Source organism: Strix uralensis, chromosome 6, assembly GCF_047716275.1.
Source record: "Strix uralensis isolate ZFMK-TIS-50842 chromosome 6, bStrUra1, whole genome shotgun sequence".
In the NCBI taxonomy this organism is placed as follows: Eukaryota; Metazoa; Chordata; class Aves; order Strigiformes; family Strigidae; genus Strix; species Strix uralensis.
This window is the reverse complement of record NC_133977.1, coordinates 31,403,749-31,425,684: the sequence shown is the minus strand read 5'-3', so window position 1 is coordinate 31,425,684 and position 21,936 is coordinate 31,403,749. Positions and strand designations below refer to the sequence as shown.

The window sequence follows — 21,936 nt, the reverse complement described above, 5'->3', positions numbered from 1 at the left end:
ATTTAAAAAAAATTTTCACTGAGTGGAAAATTTAAACCTCATTTCTGCTTTCTTATAAATTTATTCCATTTTGGGACCTCCTACATTATTATAAAAATCATCTGGTTTCCTTCTTGTAGTTCTGATTTGAAAGTAGAGCTTCAGCCATATCCATTCATTATAAACATTCATCAAAATTACTTACCAAAACCACCTAGTTCAAGTTCAACTGAAACCAAACATTAAGTATTTCCCAATATTAACTTGCTCCAAGAAATAAAAACAAAAAAATATCACTTCACGTCACATAATATGACCTCTCATAATTGTGTAGTCTTCAGAAAGTGGATTAACTCCACTTTAAAGACTTCCACAAACATTTACAAATACACACACAGAAATCCAATCATTTACAAGCTAAATATAGTGGAAAGGTATGGCATTCCATGTTTGAAAGAAAACAAGGGAAAACACTTGCAAACTGACAAGCAAAGATGTTAACCCATGTGCTCAACTCCTACAGAACTGTCAAGTGGTTCTTTAACTGACCAGCATGGCAAGAAGCTTAGTTTAAGGTATTAACTACACAAAGTTAAAACTGAGACATTAGCCAGGCTTTAGAGACCTCAAAATACTTTTTTGTTTTCCACCTTAAAATGCATATTGAAACCAAAAGAGACAGATAAACCAAAATTTCTTTACTGGTTAAAAGAAGCAATAAATGACAAGTTAAATTTATATATAAAAGTATATGCTTCACACGCTTAGCTTGAGTATCTCTTCACAAATATACAAAACAAATCAATTTTTCCTATTTTTCCTGTTAACATTTATGGCTGCAAAAATGTGGGACAAAAACATTCTGTATGTGCAGCTGCACCTTCATTTTATTTTACTTTTTTTTTGTGTAATGCTTTATTAGAAATATTCCATAGTAGTTAAGGGACCTCATGATTAAGGAACACCAAGCAGGGTTTATTTTCCATCCACTGTTTTTACCAAACAGTGAAGTTAATGGCTTGTTAGCTAACTACCCCAGTTTGAACACTGAAGCCTCACATATTATTGAGCAAAATGGGAAATCGATAGAAGCTTTAGCTGTAGACCTGAAAAAGCCTGAAGAACAAATTCAGCTAAAACAGTCAAGATGGTATTGCATTACAATGTTTTCATCTTCCCTATATAGATATGTCTAGAAAAGGGTAAGACAAAATTATTGCTAACTGGAGTCAACATTAATAAGCAAGTGTTTCTGCCATGACCAGAACTAATGAAGCTTCATTTCCTACCAAGACAAGTTTGTAAAGCTAAACTCTCCAAACACAAGGTGAGCTGCTGCTGACCTTTCCTGACCTGGCGCATTCATAACCTGCCTCCCTCACACGAATTCAGAGGTGCGTAATAAGACACAAGCTCACACTGAACCTTTCTCTGACATCTACTCATACAGCCTCATATGTCGACTCATTCCCCTGTTTTCATGAAATTTATAAAAACTAAACATCTCTGAAAAGTCTCAGCTTGAGCTGGAACTGTCATAAATTTGCGCTTTGTTTCTTTTCTTTTTTTTAAGGGGAGAAACACTGATTACACAAAAGGACCCCATATTTGTGACATGGCATCCTAACTTCACGCCAAAAAACCCCACAGATAGTAACTCTCTCTCTGTAATAATTCCAAATACAAATGAGTTTTCTCAGGGGCAATTAGGCCTATTAGCAGAAAAGGCAGAGCTGACCTAGATACAGCAGTCATACATTATTTCTCATCTAAAAGGATGCTGTATTTATAGCTTTGTATTTACAGTATAACATTTAAATAAAACAGTTCTCTCTTTACTGCTTACTTCCTACTGATTAACATTTTTTTTCCCATCTCTTTAGGAATATTACATATTGTCCTTTAATTCAAATAACACATTTTTCATTATTCTGATATAGTAAATTGCCAAATTTTCCTAGAGTACATATTTCAATAAAACAGAGCCTGATCCAGGATCTCTGGGACTCATTTTAGTAAATTCTGCCTTCATAGATGTATGTACAATTGTCCAAAATATGACAAATCAAAAGAAATTATCAACAAATGCGGACTCAAATTTTCACAGTTTTGGTATTTATGTTTCTAAAGCTATCCTTAATAATTTAGATAGTGTTTTTTGAATGGGGCTGACCTGTTTTCAGAATGGCTGACATCCAATCTGTCAAATCATGTGACTTATGTAGAGGACCAGAACTAATTAGGAATACTGAAAATTTGAGGCATTTCTTCAAGGACTAATTGCAACTCACAAGCCTCCTATCTTGATTCACACTGAGCGTTTTCTTCAACAGACTTCAACATATTGCTATCAAAATAAGCTTACATGCTTCAAGCTAGGACTACAACCATACAAACAGATTAATTTTATTAGTGCCAAGCAGAAAATTGGGGGGGGGGGGGGGGGGGCAGAAATCAAGAATAAAATGCAGAAAGCTCAGGAATTTTATAATCACAAAGGAGAATACAAGTAAGGATAAAATTAAATTTGTACTCATTAGTGAATAGCAGGATTAAGTTTTTCCCCTCTTCTCTACTTTCCCTTTTCTGTTTCTACACGGTAGTATTTTCTTCATGTAGTTCACTTCACATATAAATTTGTAAATTTATTCACAGAAGCTTTTTGTTATATTGACTTGGTGCAACTGTTCGTATCTGTAATTCTTAGGCAAAAATTAGAAGCTTGCACATACAACACAAAAATGATTTAAAAGAAAATTTCCATGTTATAGCTTAAAAAAATTAACGATCATCTTCCCCTTAAATATAAGTCTCCTATAAAAATGTCTTATTGATAAATTAACTAGACCTACCTTGTATATTCTTCTTGGAGCTTGTTTGGGTCACCTACAAAAAACTTAACTCTGAAGTTCAAACTGTGAGGAGATCCTCCTACAGTCAAGAAAAGATATTTTTAATTAATCAGGGTACCCTGGAAAAACAGCATAATAATTAAATATGAACTGACCAAATACATACATGTACTCACTTTTTAATTGTTTCCTGATAGGTTTGTTTGGATCCAACCACCTCTGGAAAGAGACAAATTATAACACTAACTTTAGAGAAACAAAAAAGTACAAATTGTAGCCTTATACATCAAGAAACTGTTGCTTTTTTACTTGGTCTTTTACCAGAATGTCTTACTGGCGTACAAAGTCTTGTTACTGATTCTGGAAAGACACCAACATTATCATCAGCAGTTGCTGCTGTTCTTTTCCCAAGATTAACCTCTGTTGTCCAGGTATCTGTCTCTTACAGCGCTAATTCAACTATGACTTGGTTCTATGACTGTCAAGTGAGCCTGAGAGAGGTTAGAACTCAATTATGGTGTGGTTAATCTTCAGCTACTCTTTAAACTGATGGTCTAAGGTGCACTAAGTGTGGCAGTGAAAAGTGATAAGCAGGCTGATTTACTCAACTCAGAAGTTAATTTGCTTAAACTAGTATTCATACTCTTGATTCTGCATTTCGTAGGTCTGACACATCCAGGGAGTGATCCCACTGGCTCACAGATTCTCTTTAAATTGTCAGCCTGAGTGTCATCTCTGGTAAATCACTAATTGGGATCTTGAAAACCAGAGGCTCAGCACTCAGTCTACTGGATTAAGGAGTACAGAACAATTTTACCAAGCAGTACCCAACCTTGATTGTCTCTACAGCAGAATGCTGCTGTGGGGAAGTACAGACAGATCTTTATAAAAATCAATGCTGCAAATTTTAGATAGAAGTATGGTTCTCTGGAAAGCCCTACAAGTTGTTTAAACCACTCCCCACCAGCAAACCCAGCAGACTCAGCACATACCAGCATCTACCATCTACCTTTTATAAATACTGCTGGATTCCTCATCCTGCCTCGCAATGCAAGCCCGCAAGCCTCAGGAAACAGTTATATGGCCACAGTTCCTATGAAGTAACAGAGTCTTAACCCTGTATAGCATGTAACTACCTCACACTTATCACAGGGCTTTTTTTTTTTTTTTCATGTGAGGGAGGAGGAAGCAAACACACAGAGGTGCCTGAGCTATCTGACACACACTATGGATCTGAAGTTAGTTCCGAGTCATTTTATTCATTGGTAATAACAAATAATGATGACTACATCCAAATACTGTATCTTTGTAGTTGATGACTTAAGAGGAACTAAAGACACAGTTTGATACAGTTTAAGAGTGTGATTATGTCAAAAAAACCTCACACATGATCAATTAATTTTTCAGAATAAACGTAAAGGCTTAAGAAAGGACTCTCCAGCCAGGGATACATACAAGTTTTATATAAGAATCTTTCAAAACATGGTGAAAGATACTTGAATATCTTTAAGCAAGGGGCTACGATCCAATATATCTGATAAACGCACAGATCTGACTGATAATCCTTAGATTATTTTTTGGGTGGGGTTTTTTCTGAGATTACAGTTAATCCAGAAAACCTGGAATTGAAATGCCTAGCAGAAAAGCTGGCATTTACATTTGCTTCTGGTTGTAAAGATCAATTTGGTATGTACTAGCATAGCTCAAACCACAGAAGAGTAACTTTTTTCTGAAGCATATTTAACAGCCAATATCTGTGCCTTCAAGTGATATAATTGGATCCAAATGCAAAAGGTGATTTTCTCTCTGGGAAACTGTTGAGGGTTGAACCACTTAATATTGTAAAGAAGCTGAAGTTAACAGGATTTAGGCAGAAGTACCAGAATTTTATGAATCAAGGTGCTGCTAGCAAGACATGTTATCCCATTTACATCCCAGTAAACTTGAGAGGCAGGTAGATTTGGGGATCCATGAAGTTTGTACCCCATTCCCTTGGAGAGTCATTTCTGTACTCTCTTCTCCCCCAGCAATGCTCCCTGCCTCACGCCCTCCTGCCAAGGGCACTCCAGTACCCACTCTGACAGTATTCGCTGTACCCTCACTCCCACTAGGCATCAATACCCCCTTCTCAGCATTACTCACAGCCCAAGACCCAAGCCCAAGACCCAAGCCAAATACATCACTCCAGCTGTACACAGCATCAATGCTTTCTTGCACTGACTTTTACTGTGACATTAATATTATACAAAAACATAAAGCTTGTGCAGTTTATGAAATACACATTTAGGCACAATGATAGAGGTTTCACACTCAATTAGCAGGATCCCCTTTTCCCCATCAACTTTATCTCCTGCCATATTGATTATATCTTAGTTTGGATTGACAAATACTCTAGTTACTTGTGAAATAACACAGTGGAATATTATTAAGATATAATCAATTTTTGTCCAAATGAACTGAGTGTAATATAAGTGTGATATCAAAAACTGAAATTAGTCAAACCCACAAATTCTTCAAGCTTACATGACTATTATTGGTAACATTTCTATTTAGCACTGACACACTGTTTTCATGGCAACTAGATACGTGCTGAAAAGCCAAAATATTTAGAAGGCAAAGACTACTAAACCTTTAAAGCATGTGCTTGTATCAAATAGCTGTAAAGTCATTCTTCTTTTGGACTAACACTTAACCAGATCCTTCTATTACAGTGTTGTGTTCAGCTGCTTCCAGATGGATAAACCAACGAGAGAGCTTAGAGGTCTAAGTTTTGGAAATCCAGATGAATGAGAATGAGAAAATACAAATTTCTGAATGTTGAGTAAAATATTGAGTAATATTCAATTAAATACTTCTTAAACAAAGCTGAAAAATAATTCAGCTTTTTCTACAGCATGCCTACGTCTTTTCAGCCTGGAAACAAAGCTTAGAATAAAAAGATTAAATGAGGCCAGTCTGCTAATGTCTTAACAGAACTATCCACAGCTTTATTCATCTTAATATTCTTAATGTTACCAGAATGTAGAAAAAGAACATAATTAAGAATAATGTGCTCTAGAGAAGAAAGAAATGTGGAAGCAGTTCACTATTCAGGCAGAAGAAAAATTATGGCTATATTGTGACTTCTTTCTTCCTCTTCTACATTAAAAAGGACATTAAAAATAATTAAAAAGAAAAACATCCAACCTTTTAGTAAGATAAAATAAGTATTCCTTCTATTTAGACCAGTCACTCTTGATGGTAAAACAACAGTAGATGAAATCTGCACTTATCAAAGAAAGTTGCATTGCCTTCTGAAATTCACCTTAGTTACCGAATGATTAACACACTGCAGCGTCAGATCTCTGACAGTGTCAGATCACATTCTGCACATTTTGTGAACAAAAATGACTTTTGACACACAAGGTGGGAAATAAAGTTAGACCCCATCTCTGTGACACGCATATAATGGGAATTAGGTAAAGAACTGTATTTATAAGGAATAATACTTAGTTAAACTGCACTTTAAAACTTAAAGTATTGAACATTTGACACCTATAAAAGAAAGTATTCAAGAAATATTCTTCAAGCCATCATGACATCAACAGTATAGCTGCATCTATTACAGCCAGCCACTGAACATTACAGCTGGATCTATTAGTTTCTACTGGTGATTTACAAAGTTTTAGTCCTATAGCATTTCCTTTCAATTAAAGCACATGAACTGTTATAAACACTCATTTTCAAAGGAGTCCCTTCCTTTTCCAGTTAAGGTAATGAGCTGATAGCCCTTGTTAGTGGACTATATGAAGTGCTATTAAAAGACCTACCAAGTATCTGGGCTAGAAACAAAACCACCAAACAGGACAGTCTAAAAACCCCCTCAATTTTTTGTAAGTTCTAATGAAAATAAGTAAAATAGACAATTTTGAAAGAGTTACTATTTCTTATCCCAACTGACAACAATCATGCAGGCTAGTAAACAGATACAATCAAACAAGCAATATCCTTTTAAGGTATTATTTCATAAGCACTGATCTCAACATTTTACTTCAAACTTATAACTATTAACATTTAGTTTTGTCATAAGTACAAGGTATACCAACCCAACTCAAATGACTCAGTTGGAGATGATGGCACAATATTGCAGTGGCTTCTAATTACTTCTCTTTATAATGACACAGAGCAGAGTGATGAACATGACTATGATTTATAAAAACGTATTTATAAAAGACAACTTACAGGGTTATCAGTAGATTCATCAGCCAACTGTAAACCAAAGTAATCTCTCTCTGTCAAATCGAGATGCTTGAAGACTACATCCAACAGAACTTGTCCCTGATCATGTTTCTGCAGAGAACAAATACATATATTTTTTAATGAACAAATATATAATTGGACACACAGACTTCAGGCAGGCAGAGAACATGTACATTCTTTCAGATGTGCTCTAGCAGCCTAAATTTTAAATATCACGAAGTGTATCCCAGGAGTGCTATTTTTAAACAAGCTTCATCTCTCTTTTTGAAAGATATGTGAGGAATTATTATTTTTCCTCTTTGTCATTTTCTGACAGCAAGAATTTCTCACTTCTCAGATAGCTACATGATTATTCCTGAAAGCCATTCATTAGCCAAATTTGATATTTAAAAGGAGTACTGAAAAAAAGAGAAGGAAAGAAGGCTAGGATTTGACCAATAACTCTGTAGCCTTGCTTGGGTCACTGAATTTAAAGGTATGGGTCTGTACAAGTTATTCTTACTTAATTCATCTGAAAATCTATTCTTGAATCCAAATGAACCAGCATATTGAAAATGTTTCCACAATTAAATGACATAGACAGACAGCTGAAGCAGCCAAATATCTAACTGAGAAGCGTCATTTAAATGCATTCTCTCAAAGATACTACTTTACTCTAAATGAACTAATTCAAATTAACTGAACAGCAGCAACATTGCTTCTCAGAGGCAAGTGAACAAACTTGATTTCTACTACAGGGACAAATTTTACCCTCAAAATGATATCAAATGAATCTGTAGTTGTTAGTACATAGCGATTTTTTGCCTAACCTGAAAATACTGCCAACACAGTAACTGAAACGTTGAGTGTGCCATTATGACAGGACTCAATAAATACATTTGGTGAAACCTGAAGGGAGTTTCCCAAAGAAGTTAAAGTGTCATAGCTTCTTGAAGTACAAAAGATGAGGAAAAAATCTGCAAGAACAACTGTCAAACAAAAAAAATGATGAAAGAGATGACTGATACATTTTCCACCCAGATTTTCTACTTCTCTGGCACCAAGCAAGCTTGTGATAATCTTCCAGGTGACAAGTATTATTGATGCTACAGTGGATTTGATACATCTTGCCTTGTCTACTGTAGACCATAAGATATTTTTGAAGTTTTAAAACAAAAAAACTGCTGTTCTGCTCCCAGATAACCTCACTTTTCATAGAGATTATACAACAGTTTATTTTTACAGTCATTAAAAAAGAAGTATGTAACTAAAAGGTCAAAAGAAGGTTGCAAGAGTTTAATTAATATCCATATACAAGAAAAATCTACAAGTTACATTCAGACATTTGTTAACATCTAAGAGCATCCTATCAAAACTATTTTTTGGTTCAGCTGAAATTACACTGAAGTTGAGTAAACTGTCAAAGCCATTTATTGGGGTCTAAAGACTCTACAAAACTTGATAATTTGGTAATAGTTAAAAAAATTTAGAAAATAGTTAACAACAAATTATGCTTGAAATGATCCCAGCAGGCCAATCATAACCATACCTCTGTGCATTTAAGTTGAAATTACATAACGCATATATACCAGGTCCCATATAGATCTGGCTAGATTAAAGTGATCTAAGAATTGCTGTGTTTACTTGAAAAGAAGATCTTTTTAAAAAAAATCATACAGAGAAAATTTCTTGATGTTTAACAAAATAACTGCCAGTAGGAGTACTATTGTTAAAAAGTTCACTACTGAAAAATTTACTTTCCAATAACTAAAAACAAGCAAAGAAAACCCCCAGACTTCAGCATAATAAATACACAACAGCATAAATGCATAAGACAATTTTTATATACAATCCAAAAATAGTCACTTTCATTTTTACTAAATTAGGAGTTTCTGATATATTTTGAAATAAATCAGTAATCAGTACAAATTTTTCAGCAAATAAAAATAATTTTAAAATTACATAGAACGCTAATTTCTTTTTGGCATTTTTCCCCATGTAGATTTATATCAGAACTCAAACTAAGAACTTATGACAGTAACTATTAGAAAACGGGAGACATCCGGAACCCAGGTTTAGGCTTACATTTACCACAGCTGACATGATACTTCTTCAAATAACATGCAGATCTCAATTCTGTAGCTTTTTTCCAATCTAAACCTTAGAACTTGTACTGTTTCTTAAATATCTGAATAGACTTTTCCTAACGAAAAAGCTTGGAACTTGCTGATCAGATTGAATTCAGTAATACAGAATGTCATTTCACGACCGCAAGGAAGGTATTTCTCCTGCAATAAAGCAGCAAATTTGGTAAGAGAAGACTAGTTTCAACATGAAGCATTTGTTTTGATCACAATGTTTTTTTACTCTCAGTGCAAGATAAAGATAAGCATCTAGTATAACCAGACCTCAGTCTAACCCATCTCTGATATTTACATCATGATGTTGCAGCTTGCCAGAGCAGGTGAAGGTCACAATCCTGCTTGCTGTGAGAGGTCCAAAATATTTGTAATACTATCATATCCACTGAATAGCTGCTATAAACTATAAAAAGTATGATAACAAGTTTCTACTTTTGCTTTTTTAAAATAAAAAGCAAAACCAATAAATGTGGATTAGCATAAAAAGAAACTTGCTTTATTCGTACAGATAAACATTAAAATGTCTAACAAATTTTGGCCTTTCAGAACAATTTGACATCAACACTAGATATCAATATATTAACTGCACTTTATGAATATCTATCATCTAGTGGCTAACATCTAGTACCACTAGATATATACACATTAATTTCTAATCGCAAAATGATTGTTAGCTGTTTACCAACACCCCTGTTTGAAAACATCTGCCATTACATAGGTTTAATGCCTGCTTAACAACTATCATCTTTCCAATTTACATTACTGACATTCAGGTTATATTGCTGGCCTACAGAACTGGCTGCATCTACAGGAAACACCGAGAGATATTGCTGCTGTGTCAGTCCAAACAGATTTGGACTTCTGATTACAGAGGAGTGCAATGACAGGCCCTGGGCTTTCCTGGAGGGGGTCAGACAGCTCTGCTGCTCACAGGTCTGTGGGGGACTGTCCTGCTCCTTCACTGATGACAACACTGGAACCTCTCTTCCCGCAGCTCACCGCAATACTTGTGTTGCAACTCAAATAAGCACATCCCCAAACAGCCAGAACTGCACTACTGTCTCCTTCTATTCTACAGCTTATGTTAGCTTTACAAAAAATTATCTTGTTTTCAAAAGGTTTCCAAGCAGGCTATTATTTTTTTGGTCAAAGAAAAAAGGGAAGCAACTAAATAATGCCAAAGATTAAATTATTGAAAATTTTCACTTCTAAAATTACAGGGGTGTTGGTGTGGTTTTTTTTTTTTTTTTTTGGTTTGGGTTGTTTTACACATTTTTAGATTTTACTTCCATTAGAGTGTAAATCCATTAAATTTGAGGAGAATTCTGAGACAATGAAGGCTCTAAATTGAAACATTTGTCCATGACCACTAACCCACTAGAGACTTGCTCACAGAACAACTCATCCCATCTACCTTGTCTTAGGTTTCTCTCAAGTTTAGTGTGATCTCCATACCTATGTACTGGCTTTCAGGAAATACAATTAAGTCAGCCTGCATGGAAAAGATACAATTTGAAGTATTTAAACAATTAATTAAATCCAATTAAAGCAATGTGATCTTTGAAAAGCAGGTTTACAGTAATGTAAATCATCCTAATCATGTTGTTAACTCAAGTCGGCCTCACTTCTTCCAGCTACACATTTTATGAAGTATGTTTTTCAGGATCAGAGTAGTTCTTTATGTGGTAAGCAGTGCATTTTATAAAAAGGATTTCTAGTCTTCAAACATATGTACAGGTTAGTTCCAACTGATTCTTCTGCCTGCAACCAAAATAACCTGCCTACAATCCACAGGGATTATTTGATTTGATTTGTTATGCTCCATACAAGGTAAGGCTTAGCACTAAGAATGCCTACTTTGCAGATCAATGGAAAAGGCTTGTTGAAATGTGAATTTAGAACATGTCACATAAATTACCAAGAGACATCGTCTGTGATCAGTACTTTGCTGTTGGAGAAGAAATAGCATTTAAGTACATTTTTATTAATACAGCACTGCATACTCCAGATGATTAAGCTTTACAATGATTAGCATACAGAATACCTATAGCAATCACCAGGAGAAAGAAATCTTGCTAATTTATTTGATGTTATCTTTGTTCTTCCTATTTTGAAAACAATTCCATAAATATTTATTGCCAAGTATTGTGTCAACCACAATAAAGTAAAACATAGCTATAAACCCTGAAAACCTGTATATTGTGTAGCCTAGCATACATTTGCTATGATTGAATACTTTATTACTCCCTATTTTTGAACAAACAGATTGAGGCTAAGACCTGAGATCAAAATGTTGAGCACCAAGGAACTTTTTATTCCCTAAACTCAGTTTTAATAGACAAACTTGCAGGCTGATCTGTATAAGCAGTAAAGCATGATCCATGCAACTAAATAGTACACTAAGGAGGCGGTGAGAACATATTACATTAATTCTTCTTGGGAGAAACAGAATAGACATTTGTGGATTTATAAGTAGTGATCTACTTTAGACAGGCACTAGCATTCTCTAACAACACACAGCTTTTGAACACCTAGATCAAAAAGCAGCATAATCTCCCATACCTATTGTACAACAATTATTCCTTTAGCCAACTCTTATAAGCAAACAAAAAACTGCAAGACAGATATTTTAATGGAAAACTCATGCACTCAAGCAAAGAACACAACATTTACAATTTCTCATGCACTTTTAACGCTTTGTCTCCAACTACATTCTGTACATACTGCTTCTTGGCCCGCAGCATAGACTGGGAAACTGTTAGCAAGGATGAGAAGATATACAGGAGAGCAGTGGAATATTGTGGAGAAAAAGGGAAATGGGATATGGGACAAATTACTCCCGAAAGAAAATGAGGCTTGATGTTGACAAATTAAAGTCTTTGGTCATCCCTCCCCCAGCTCCATCATTCAAAATTCCCATTCTCAACTACTCAGAAGTCCCCAAAAGTTAAATAGCTCCTGAATGAACTACAAGAATGCCTTAAGAGAACATCTTAAAACCTTCTATCTTGATTGAAATGTCTAAAACAAATAACCACCAAGTCCACCTCTAAATCTTAAGCCACTTGACACTGAATCCTTGCAAGTTTTTGCTAGGTAACAGAGATTCCACTTCTCTGATAGGCAGCTGCAAGCTACGCAGGCTCTAACCACCTGATTACAGAACAGAGAAATGCAATCACTCTCACAAATCTTCCCTAAAACATTCAAATGTATCAATATCATCACTCAACACTGGATATCAGAATTCAATATAATTACTGAGCATTAGAAATTTTTTACATAATCCAAATTAAACTTTTTCAAATAGATTTGAGCACTGCCCACAGCTTGATTTGATATTGAGCTACCCCTTCAGTCCATTCACTGAAGTTCAATTTTCTCTTGAAAAACTTTAATAATCATGCCACCTGTAACTTTCACCATCATATGATTCAACCTTTCTCCACATAAGTTATCAATTCTATAGCTTATAAAGTAAAAGCTGAGTTCTCCTGCCTCAGGACATCCCACAGCTTCTTTCCTGTTGAGTTCTGGTTCTTCTCCCACAGAGATCCCTTTAGATGTTTTAATGTTTTCTTGTGAGGACCGTGCCTGTTGTTTGTGAGGTTTTCTTCCTCAAGAAGTCAAAAGAAATGGTTGCACTTGTGTGAACATATGCACAAAATAATGAATATTTTCATTTTAACTCCTTAACAAGGATCACAGATTAGAAAATCTGATGAATAACCTATTTAACTTCCAGGTTCATATGTAAAATTATTCACTTTTCCTGGTAACAGTCCTTAGCATTCAGCAACCAGCTTCCTATTTTCTTTCCTGTTATCCTCATTAGTACATTAGAAGGTAGTGAGTTTAAGTGAGGGAAATGACAGAACAAGAATATAATCTCAGAAAAGCAAAAAGCTAAGAGATACTTTAAGAGGATAGCTGTAACCAAATAGAACCATACACTCAATTGAACATGACAATTACATTACACAGTCATGAGAAGAGTTACCATTACACCCTACTCATGCTCAAAATGCAAAAACCAGAATGGAACAAAAAAATAAAAAAGGTTTGCTTCTCCTTCAACTCAGTGGCAAAACTGCCCTCCATTTCCACTACATAACTTCATTTCTAGGAATTCTCTTCATGGACTAAATTATGCTTGGTATATTTGATGTTGAAATGAAGATGTCTTAGTACTATAGAGAATGCCAGAATGACTAAGTTCACAGTGACTTAGTATGTACATGTACAAGCATGCCTGCCTGAACATAACTTTTCCTTCTATTCTGTACTTAACACTATTTTGAAAAATCAGACTCTAGCCACATGAATCCAGCAAAGGAAAGTAAGCTCGGTGATACTGATTTTCAATAAGCAAATTACTTACGTTAACTCTGAAAGCTTGTACAGTGTTATCCAGGAGAAGAACGTTGCAGACCACCTCTGTATGCTGCCTGTCTCGTGCCAGCTCAGATGCTCGTACATTGTAGGTTCTGCCAGCAGGCAAGCGGAAACGTGCGGTCATTACTGTCCACACAGGGTCTTTAGGCAAAACAAAATTAAAAAAGATCAAGAAATGCAAACGCAAGAATGTCATACTCCAAAGAAAGGTCAACACACAGCACGTCCATTGATAAAAACTCCTTTACAGACAAAAGAAAAATGAGTACTAAATTCATGGTATCCAATAACAAAATTATGTCTTACAAATTACAACACAACCTTATTCCAAAATACTTAGTCCTTTACTTTCTGCCCATTGTCCACTCCCTCCCTATTTTAAGGTTACTTTGTGGGTTTGGGTTTTGGTTTTTTGGGGTTTTTTTTTAAAGATTCAGAATAGCTTCTCACTTCAAAAAGCATCATAATTGCTGGGCATCATGGCTACTAGGCTCCCAATATTAGAGGCAATTAAGTAATTAATTTCAGTGCAAAACAGGAAAAAAAAACCCACTTACACCAAAAAGCTTTATAGAGGAAAAGCATGAAGAAAACAGCAAATACATGAAGACTTTGATGCATTATTCTGCAAAGCCTGTGCATTCACTATATAATCATTAGACATAAGAATACACAGTAATAAAACAATGCCAATGCTTTTGTTGGTTTTTTTTTTTAACTACAACATAAATAGTTAAAGGTTTGTCAAACTACTGAATCTTCTTCTAGGTCAATTGGATTGGATTTATATATCTAGTTTGGAAGCATAAGCAATTCTTGTTCTTCAAATAAGGAACCATGACCAAAACAAGTCTACAACCTGCCCTAAGTGTTGATAAATGAAACGCAGGAATTGAAACATGACTTTCACATTGAATGATTATCATGCAACCCCAATCCAGCAAAGTACTTATGTGCACACCTGATGCTATTAGCCCTATCGAACAATACTAGTTACTTTCTTAAGCACCTCACAAGATCAGGGCCTGTGATTCACTTAATTACACACTCAGCAAACTATTTCTACATCCTTTGACACCGGCATAAGCAAACAGAAAGTTTCATAACTTAAGTAGAGAATATATTGCGATAGAAAATTAAAATGCTTTAAAAAGTTGTAAAAAAACAGGTATTCTCAAAACTTACAAAATGTTTGGTTTTCCATATTCTGCGAAAAATTATGAAGACTTCAAACACATTTACATGTTTGTTTCCTATTTTTTTGGGGGGTGGTGGGTGTGTATCATGATAAAAAAAAAAGAGAATTTAAAAGAGGACAGCAAACATCCCAGCAGAGATTAGGCAGCTTGCCTGGATCATAAGAGATATCTGTGCTCCAATATACACAAATTAATATGGGTAAGAAGTAAAAGATAATCCCCTCCTAAATAGTTGATAGGTTAGATATTTAGGCCCTTGTAGGAAAGTGGAAGACCAAGATCCAAGCCACCTATATCAGGATGGACTGGGACTTTGCAGTTCAACCTGCAGACAACCTCCGGAGCAACTGCCCTAAAAATCACTGAGGTATTTTGCTTTTCTAGAGCATTTCTTCAGCTCTTTCAGTATGACCACACATATCAAACAAAAAAAATCTTTTGGATGATAATCCATCCTTGCAAAATGTTTCAGTTTTGACTTAAACAGTATTTTCAGATTAAAAAGTACTTGCTTCCTTACCAGACAGCTTTTTTTTTTTTTTGGCTACTCAGTCACTCTGGCTTCAGAACTGCAATGCTGTACTCATGTAGAATTACAGCAAGTTTATTTTTGTTTTGCTAAACCACCATGACAAACTGAGAAAGGATAAAGATACCAGATAAACTCACCAGCTGCAAGCTAAACTCATGAATTTCTCTTAATGATTAAATAATGAAAAATTGTCGCAAACATCAAAACTCCAAAGTAAAGCCCAACAAGAAAATACACGTCTGTCAAGCCCTCATGAAGAGGCTGCTTCCACTATGCCTTCTACAAGTCTCAAAAATAAAAGGCAGAAGAAAACCTTTAACAGAGAACAGCAGGAACTGAACCACCGTATCAGTGATCTTGAGCCAACAACATAACATTTCACAAACAATATTTTGTCACGTAGACACAATCTAAGAATCAATCTCCTTACTAGCCATAACAGCATAAAGATCAGCATCTTTATCAGTGCAGTTACACAACCAATAACTATAGCCAAGACTTTAGAGTGGTATTTGCCTGTGAGCTGAATCAAAGAAGGTTTCAGAAAAGCATGCAATTTGATTAAAACAAGTTTATCCATACCACAGAAACAACCCTTTGACAGGCATATTTACAAGGATTTGAGTAAGTGACACATCAACCAAGACACAGTGAGGGTTATCTTAAGAGTCCTTTCCCATGAATACAAACACCAGTGCACAAAGTAAGACTGTTTAGCTTCCAAGTATTGCAGTCCTCATAAAAACATTTGATAGTGAGCTAGGAGGGTCTAACTCAACAATCCACGATTTTGTAGCAGGAAAAATAAAGATGACTTGTTAAAGGCCAGAAACCATCATGCTTTAAGGGAAGAAAAAGGCAAATCCCCCCTTTGCCTCCTGTTATCTCCCTTCTTTTTGTCTTTTTTGCTGATTAAGACTGACAGTATTTCTTCCTTCATCATCACTGCCTTAAACTAGACAGAAAACTTACAGGTTTCAGAGCAACAAATTCATAAGAGTGAGCCAAGAGAAAATCTGCCCTCAGTGATCCTCAAAATAACCTTTAACGCCAAGCAACCATTCACCATGTCCTTTGACAGACCTAACCTGCAGACCCAGCAAGGCTCTTGCTGTAACATGGATGATCTGCACTCCAACCAAAAACATTGCATAGTCGCAGACAGTGCTTCAGGTCTTCCTCAATGTACATAAATGAAATGGTCAAATTCAAGAAAGAAGGCACTGTATTACGAGTTCACTAAGGAACAGGACCAGCTATATTGGGTCAGAACAACAGTTCATCTAGCTCACAGACCTGAAGGGCAATGCCTTCTCACTCTCTTTAAGGAAGGAAGGAATTAATAGGACACACGCATAAAGATATTTCTCACATACCGTTCCACAGTCTGGACTTTAGCATCTTCCTGGTGTGGAGCTCATACTCACACCATTCTGGACACCAGTCATTGCTGAATGATGTCTTCATGGACTTAGGAAACCATGTTTTGAACTTTCAGGTTAGGCAATGAAACATTATATTCCATGTCCCACATACAATATGTTGTAGCCTGAACAGCCATTTTGTAGTAGACGAGTTTCTTTCATGAAACTAAGAGGCTTTTGCAACTACAGAATACAGTTTTACAACTATGTACAATAACTGAAATCTTGGAATACTTCTACAAAATTAAACTATAACAGCCATGAAACTAATATAGAGAAAGATGACAAAAGACAGACTATTTTCTGCAAACCACATTCAATGTTACTCTTTCCCCACATCAGCAAAGAAACTATGGAAGTACGTAGGCATTATGTTAAAATGCCTTCACCATCACATGCTCTCTCAAAAATACTCCTCCTAAGATCTGCCAGGGCTATTACATGTAACTGCTTTGTGGTCAATCATGTGTCACAACCCATATTTAATCCTCTATCAGCATATGTACATACAAAAAGGACGCAGTTGTTAAGCACAGACAGACCCTGCAATTACTGGTCTTACAGTGACACACTTTTTTATTTTTTTACAAAGTAATTGGCCCCGAACTGTATCCATATCATCTTTACTCCTCCTTTCTTCTGGAAATACATCCACCACGAACACAGACAATATTATTTCTCCTGACCAGGTATTGCCATTCTTGCTATACATTTTGAAAACATACTAGGAAAATAGTGAAATAGCTAGCTATTGCTTATGAGGCTGTAAATCACAACTATCTGATTTCCCAGCAAATACTGATATAAAAATGACAAAACTGATAAAAACGCAGCTACACTGGTTCCAAACTTCTGCAATGAAAATATGTTGTAGCTAAAGTTAGTATGTAACAAATAAAGGACTGACTTCAAGCTCCAAAGTAAAATTTGCAGCCCCAAATGAAATAGGAGTAAAGGCAAAAGGTGAGATTCAACCAAAAAAAGTTTGAGCACTGCTTTAAACAGCAGGTTGACTTAAGCAAGGTACTACCGTGTGTGCATATCCACATCATGGACAGTCTTCCTATATATGCAAGTGGATTACTTAAATTGTATTTAAATCAGATTAATCTTTGCATATGAAGAAGGTTTTTGCTTATAATTTTTCATCATCTTCTGCTAAGCATGTAATATTTAGACACTTGAATTCACAATCCGAAGCACGTGCTGCTACAGCAACTAGAGAAGGACAGAACTTGTGCAATGAAACTCCACTTAACTCTCAGGTCTGCGGAGGGAATAAGTTGTACGTTTCCTGCCTGAGCTCAGGTTTCAAGGGATGAAGCAATTCTAGGGAGTGTTCCCTATCAAAGGGCAGAACATTCCTGCAATACTGGCTTGGTTAGGGCATTAAAGAGCATACAGAAGCTTCACAAGTGAATTTCAGCATCCTCTATTCTTTTATGTAAATGTATACAGTAAAATGACAATTTGCTTGGGCTTACAATAAACTAAACAATTTTAAGCAGCTTAATAAATAAGCAGTTGGTTAAGAAGCTAATTAACTGAAATTTAATTTATCCAAGAGTGCAACTGATTCACTGACTTGAAGTAAAGAGTTAAAGAGAGTTTGCATCATGTACTATACACAAAGACAACCACCTTAGCACAGTACAGTATGCACATGTGCATGCAAGGACATGAGAAATTTCACTTTTCATGGATAACCTAAAGCAGCTAGGAAGCTAATTCATTGCCAGATTTCCATTTGTTTAGAAGCTAGTATTTTAGCAACCCAGAAGGCATGTATTTCCATGGTAGCCCACCTGCTGATTTGGGTCCAACACAGTATATTAATTAGCTACAAGATGTGGAAAAAGTAGGCCAGACTCATAGAAAACCCACATCCTTATAACATGATGTAGATTCAATACATTAAATAGATTGCAGACCCCATGGTTTCTAAAATTATCCAGACAATCTAATTAGGGGGAAAAAAAAACCCTATTAAAAGTACAAAGACAATTTTCAAGGTTTAAACAGATTAATACAACAGACTGCATTTCAAACAAACTCTGAGTTATATCTAGAACCCATCTTCAAATATGTTTACTGAAAACGTTAGTGAAACTACATTAAATATCTTAACCAAAACCAGTTTGTAAATGCTAAACATTAGTTGATTGTGCACTATTTTGAGGAAAGTCCACATTAGTCCAACAAATGAAAGTTCAATTTTTTTATCTTTCAAAAACTGTTTTGAAAGCTTTCAGCAATTCTGATGTAGCACACAGCTTCAAGACATTGCTTATAAATAAAATCAGAGTAGAAATGCATTTTCATGTAAGTGAATCGGCCCATGCACTACAATCTTGAACTTGTTCCAACAATTCATACTTCATTCATTTCTTACTGCTTTCTGCTGACCACACAATGGAAAGTATCAATAATTCTTGAAAGCTGATATGTAATTTCATGATAGGTCATTTTACTTTGTTGTCACCAGGTGCAAAGGTTCAAGCTAGACTTCTAGTCAGGCAACAGCATCATTAATGACTCTGGGCTCTACCAAAATCTTGTTTCTAAGTTTATTAATTATCTGCAATATATAAACATATTCATTCTGCTTAAGGAAAATAATACACTCTTGTAAAGCTACCATATGGTCACTTAATAAACTCTTCCTAAAACTTTCACTGGAAAAGAGGGATATTGCATTTTTCCTGTTGATGAACTGGGAGTTACAGTGATGGCACAATGTAACTACAGGCACGATTCCTTCAGTGCTACTACTTTCCTAAAGAGTTGTCAAAAGAGACCACTGGATACAAGGAGACACTGGCACTAGAAGTTAGGAAGGTAAAAATTCCGAAACCTGAGCAACTTCACTGGTGGGTAACCAGACTGTGCTCTCATTAGCCCAAATACCTGCATGGGGCTGGCAGCTCTGTGACCCCAAGCTCACCCCCCTCCTCGGTCAGAGCTTCCCCCACCCTTCTTCACACACCCCGCAACCTTCTTCGCCTAGCCCTGAGCAGCCTCCATGCTTCATATGCAAAACTGGTACACAAATTTATCTAATCTCCAGCTGCTTTTATACATTCCCTCAAGACTTCTATTATCTGCAAGCACTCAGAGCTGCTTGATTAAATCCCTCACAGATGCAAGTAGTACAGAACAGCAAAAGAAATTCCTATCCGCAAATACTTCACTCTCGAGAGCAATAGAGCAACATACTCACATGCCCCCCAAAACATCCATAATCTCACCTGCATTTCAATGAATGAGCTACTTTTACACCCTCCTTTTCCACATCCTTGATCCTCAACCACATGAAGAGCCAAATCTAACACAAAAAGCATTAATTCTTAAAGTACATCTGACAGTTTCTGAAAATTCTGGGTCCAAAGTTCAATGGTTGAGAGAAAAGAAGTTGAATTTAGCCTCTCTCCTCCACCATCAGCTTCTCCTATGGACGAACCAGTAACAAGAGAATTAATATTTTATTCATTTATTCAGATAAATTTCTAAGATTGTTAATTCATCTCATTTTATGAACATGCAGATTTCATGGGGTTGGCTGTGGATTTCAGTATGGGCTTGACGCCTAAATTAATAATTACGCAGTTTAAAAATTACTCGAGGACTTCTTTTTAAATTAAGACCTCCTTGGATTATGCTCTATCTACTTCTTTGGATGGGGTCTCAAATTTGAACAACTGCTGTGTGATATCAAGCAAGATTTTCACTGTTATAATCACATCATTACTAATAGAGACAAAGTTGAAACGCCTTGCTCTGCCACTCCCAGAATTTCATTCTTTCCAACATAATAATTAACGAGTATTCGGTCACTCTACACAGGAAAGTGGCCAATCTGTTAGAGAAAGCTGGAGAATGTACACCAGAACACAGCAAATTAGTTTGGTAGTACTGTAGCAATTGTCTATTTAATTTGTAAAAATTAACTATTTCAACAATTTGACAATTTCCTCCCTTGATCCTCCCTTCCCCCAAGAACAAGAGCATAGCTAACAGAAAGGTCTATTATAAATGACACTTCTATCTAATTAAACGTCAGTACTCATTATGCTTGAACTGTATGCACAACGCTCCCAAAACAAGCCTCTCAAATTCAGCTGCTCCCTTTCTCTGCTTTGGGTCTGAAGTAGGCCAGTGCAGGAAGTCTGGTATCTGCTTTTCTTCACCCCCATATATAACATTTCAGGAAACACAAAACCAGCAAGATAGAATTAATTAGTTAGAGATTACAATACTTACTGGCAAAATTTAGAAGTAATACTAATAAAAAAAAGTAGTTCCTAGAAACTGTGCCATCAACGATGCCAATTATTTTGAACCTAAAACCTTCATATTCTCCCTTTCTATGCCTAGTCATTTTTCACACGAAGAAAGTATCTCTTCCAACTTCACTATCCAGGACTCTAGATTAAACACAGCCCAAGAAGATATTAAAAAATTTTTGAGTGAAAAAAAGACAAAAAACCCCCCAAACCCCAAAATGGACTTACAGATTCCAAACAGCTCAATACGGTTCATTTTAAACCCATTTTTAAGTTTCAAATTTATTCTTTGTGAATACCTGCCCACACCACATCAAAACTGGCAGCCTGATAAATGCACTGGATTTCCATAGCAGATCCGTTCATAGTAAATCTGATCTAATTTTTCAGTTTTTGACCAGTTTTCTAAACAGGGAACTCGGCTTCAGTAAGGTTGAAGAAATACACCCAATACACTAGAAGTCTTCAGCTAAGAAAGATCTAGAATTAAAAGTCAGACTTTCTTTTTTACTTTTTTTTGAGCAGGTTCAACCCACTTCTCTTGTCACTGCAACAGCGTTACAGGTCAGAGCATGAACAAATGCAAAGACAACATAAAAGCTCCTTCCAGCTAGCTCCTACCAGCTCAAGGCTGAGTACTCACTGACCTGATGATAACAGTACTTCAGAAGAGACAGAACTTTTGCATCACTTCCAAATGATGCAAGAAAAACACCCAGAGTCCACGTGTCTTTAGGAAAAGGCTTTGTATCGAGTACCTATGGTTACTCACAACAAATAAAAACCCATCTGTCCTACAGGTGACACACTGAAGCCACAATCAAACTTGAAACATCATATGAATTTGTGCAGACATATTGTTTCTGACTGGAGACCTTTCATTTGCAGCTGATACTCAGGGGTGAGGGAAGTT

General features: G+C 35.9%; 1 protein-coding gene across 2 annotated transcripts in view; it reads right to left on the bottom strand.

Moving 5' to 3' along the window:
• Positions 1-21,936, bottom strand: part of PTPN4 (protein tyrosine phosphatase non-receptor type 4) — a 120,913-nt gene that overhangs the window by 63,892 nt on the left and 35,085 nt on the right. For both annotated transcript variants that reach the window (XR_012629507.1, XM_074873559.1), the window contains exons 2-5: positions 13,572-13,726; positions 7,053-7,160; positions 3,008-3,050; positions 2,832-2,910 (exon numbers count right to left, since the gene is read on the bottom strand). Coding sequence is in view for 1 of the 2 variants with exons in the window: in XM_074873559.1 (XP_074729660.1) it covers positions 2,832-2,910; positions 3,008-3,050; positions 7,053-7,160; positions 13,572-13,709 (368 nt within the window). In the remaining variant the exon portion in view is untranslated. The remainder of the gene's footprint in view (positions 1-2,831; positions 2,911-3,007; positions 3,051-7,052; positions 7,161-13,571; positions 13,727-21,936) is intronic.